This window comes from Scardinius erythrophthalmus (genome assembly GCF_964197995.2).
Source record: "Scardinius erythrophthalmus genome assembly, chromosome: 18".
In the NCBI taxonomy this organism is placed as follows: Eukaryota; Metazoa; Chordata; class Actinopteri; order Cypriniformes; family Leuciscidae; genus Scardinius; species Scardinius erythrophthalmus.
The window spans coordinates 1,684,711-1,687,997 of record NC_138238.1 but is presented as its reverse complement, the minus strand read 5'-3'; the positions used below and the strand labels follow the sequence as shown (position 1 = coordinate 1,687,997).

Sequence of the window (3,287 nt, the reverse complement as noted above, 5' to 3'; positions counted from 1 at the left end):
TGTGAAATGATATTATGCGATATTATAGATATTATGATTTATAATGCATTATGCAAACTTTAAGGCTTTCAAAGCAACTAAACTCGTCAAACAGACAGAAAGTTAATGCGTTTCTCTCAGACATCTGGAGAAATTAATCTGTAGACGTGAAGCGCTTCGAGAGTTTCGGACCGAACCGCTGAGACACTCGATGCTTTCAATCAGATGGAAAATGTCACAGTCTTATCACAGATACTCATGAGATATTAAGTGCATGAGCACATGCTGAACGAGAAATTCATTTCATTATTGTCAACAAAATTCAAACCCAGACAATGCCTCTGGATATATTAAAAAAAAGATATGCTTATATGAATAATTGACAGATACAGACATCGATGCATTAAACAACAACTTCTGATTTCCACAGCTTTCTGTCTGAGATCAGGGATTTTGAAGCAGCTGTAGGGAAAATCTCAGAAAAATTGCACAACAATGAACCCATGTTGTGATAATTAGAAGCAAACTAATAGGATTTCATATTTTATCCAGTGTATTAGAAATAAAAAAATATGGGATTGGTCATATTTTTTCTGCTGCACTAAAGCTGCATTTATTTCATCAAAAAAACAGTAGAAAATTGAAATATTATAATACACACATATAGAGTTTTCTTTGTGAATATATAGTAAAGTGTAATTTATTCCTGTGATCAAAGCTGCACTTTCAGCATCATTACAGTTTTACAGCAGGAACAGAATGTCTCCATTTCCATAACAATTCACAAAGGCTTTCATAATACTTCTAAAAAGGATTCAATACAAATAAAACCCAGACGCTAAATTATGGTTTCATGGCGATGTATTTTCTTTGTGATAATCCTTTGGCTACAGAAGATGAGAGCATCTCAGAACGTCATAATCTCACATGAGTGCAGCCGATCTCAATGCAACATCATGACATCAATAGGCGACAGTGAAAAGTAATGCAGAAGAAGCGCATCAACGGTTCGCTGATAAACACTTCAGGCTCCACGAGAGCTTCAGTAACATGAGGGTTTCATCTTTTAAAGCTAAAGCGGGACATTTCTGCTTCACTAGTGACACAATAATGAGTGTTTCCCAACAGGTTGAATTTTTTTAGAAATGAGTTTGTGTTTCTAAGATGCTGTTTCACGTCTTGAGACTCCGATTGCTCCATTAAAATCCATTGCTCTCCTTCTAGCTGTGTTTTAAAGGGTTTTTTTTACTAAAAATGTTAGATCTTTAATGTTTTTGTAAATAAAGTGATCTTAAAGTCAAAGTCTCTCTCTCTCTGTCTCTGTCTCTCTCTCTCTCTGTGTCTCTCTCTATGTCTCTCTGTCTGTCTGTCTGTCTCTCTCTCTCTCTCTCTCTCTCTCTCACACACACACACACAGATTTACCGGTTGAGAAGCTGTCTCTGATGCCTTCACTGAAGACTCTGGATGCCAGATGTAACCCGTTGACGGCAGACTCCTCGTCTTTCCCGCATCAGTTCACGATCCTCACATAATCACACGGTAAAGAAAGAAGAGAAGCGTCTCTTTCTGACGCTGCCGTTCTGTTCTCATGCACTGGACCTCATGCTGTGCCTCAGAATTTTTCAATAAATATTTATTAAACTGTGCAAACAACTTTTGCTCTTATTTGAGTACAGTCGTGTTGGACAGATGGACACATGCTGCTTCATTTTCATTCCGTCTGTGATGGTAAATTATACTTCTAAACACAACTCAAAATAGAAATTCAAAAAAGTTCTAGAACTCAAGAACACCATTAAGTTTTCTATAAATATTTAAGGCTGTGTTCACGTTGTGTCGAAATTACCATAATTATGACTTGCCCCTTCGGACTCAGAGATGGTTTGTTTCTGTGGCAACGTTCACAATATGTATCCATGTGTCTTTGTTATTTATGAAAGGTACATTAATATTAACTACATTGATTTATATGCTTTTGAGCAACATTCAAGAACACAGTAGGTGCATCAGGTTACAGGGGCAGTTAATAAAACAGCATAGCCTACTGAACAGAAATATGAACATAGAAAAATAAATGGCATTGTGCTGTGTGATAAAACTGCACATTTTAGAGTGGCCTTATATTGTGGCTAGCCTAAGGCACACCTGTGCAATAATCATGCTGTCTAATCAGCATCTTGATATGCCACACCTGTGAGGTGGATGGATTATCTCGGCAAAGGAGAAGTGCTCACTAACACAGATTTAGACAGATTTGTGAACAATATTTGAGAGAAATAGGCCTTTTGTGTACATAGAAATAGGTCTTAGATCTTTTGAGTTCAGCTCATGAAAAATGGGGGCAAAAACAAAAGTGTTGCGTTTATAATTTTGTTATATATGGCTGTGTATTCTTATTATTTTACCTCTCATAGTGACTGCAGTAGAAAAGGACCTAAAAATATTGTCACCTTGATATCCAAGCATAAGCAGCAATATGAGATGTTTATCATATCACAGTTCAAACTGCAACACGCTGTTTTTCCGCCTCACGAGCTCTGGATCTTGTACGTCGATGAAGCACCTGTGGTTCTGCTCTGAATATAAATACACACACTTCACCTCAGCATTGAGAGTGAAGATTATAAAGTTTCTGATTCTTAATGTAATAGTGCTTTAAATAAGAGCTTTCCATGTAAAAGAGTCCATAAGGAGAAACCGAGGAAATAATAGAGGCAGTAGCAGAATATTTCAATCCTTTCTCAAGTTAAAATAATCCTGGAGAAACACCTGAAGCACTGAAGCTCAAGAGCTTGTTCTCTGTAATTACACCGCTGGAGAAATGAGCTCACACTATACCACCGGTGAGACCGAGAGAAAACCTCCAGATTTACACACACACCTCAGCTTCATTAAGTGTTTCACTCATGCATTTATCAGGGTTCACATGAGTCCTTGAAAGTTTGTGAAACTGAAAAAATATATATATATATTCAAGGCCATGGAAAGTTTTTGAAAACGAACATACATTGATACAAATCCTTGAAAGTGCTTGAATTTATCAAGTTTTCTTGAAAAAAAAATCCATTATTCCCTCTGGTTCGTTAATGTTTTATTTCACCAACACTTTGTGGCCTATGCATACTAACTTAGCTAGCTGGATTTAGGCTAGTTACGCGCATTTCCGCGTTACGTTCAGTGTTTCCCGCGTGAGGTAGGCTACTTTGTGTTGTAGTCATAACGTTCATGCACTACGATGGTGTCAACGTTTCACAGACACACCGTGAAACATTGCAAAAATAGGCTGAAACTGCTGAAACGTGATGCC

General features: G+C 37.3%; 1 protein-coding gene across 1 annotated transcript in view; it reads left to right on the top strand.

The window, feature by feature from the left end:
- lrrc20 (leucine rich repeat containing 20) overlaps positions 1 to 1,602 on the top strand; it is a 33,188-nt gene extending 31,586 nt beyond the window's left edge. Inside the window, exon 5 of the mRNA XM_081392562.1 lies at positions 1,397 to 1,602. Within this exon, the coding sequence (XP_081248688.1) occupies positions 1,397 to 1,512 (116 nt within the window). The 3' untranslated portion in view covers positions 1,513 to 1,602. The remainder of the gene's footprint in view (positions 1 to 1,396) is intronic.
- Positions 1,603 to 3,287: the final 1,685 nt, after the last annotated feature.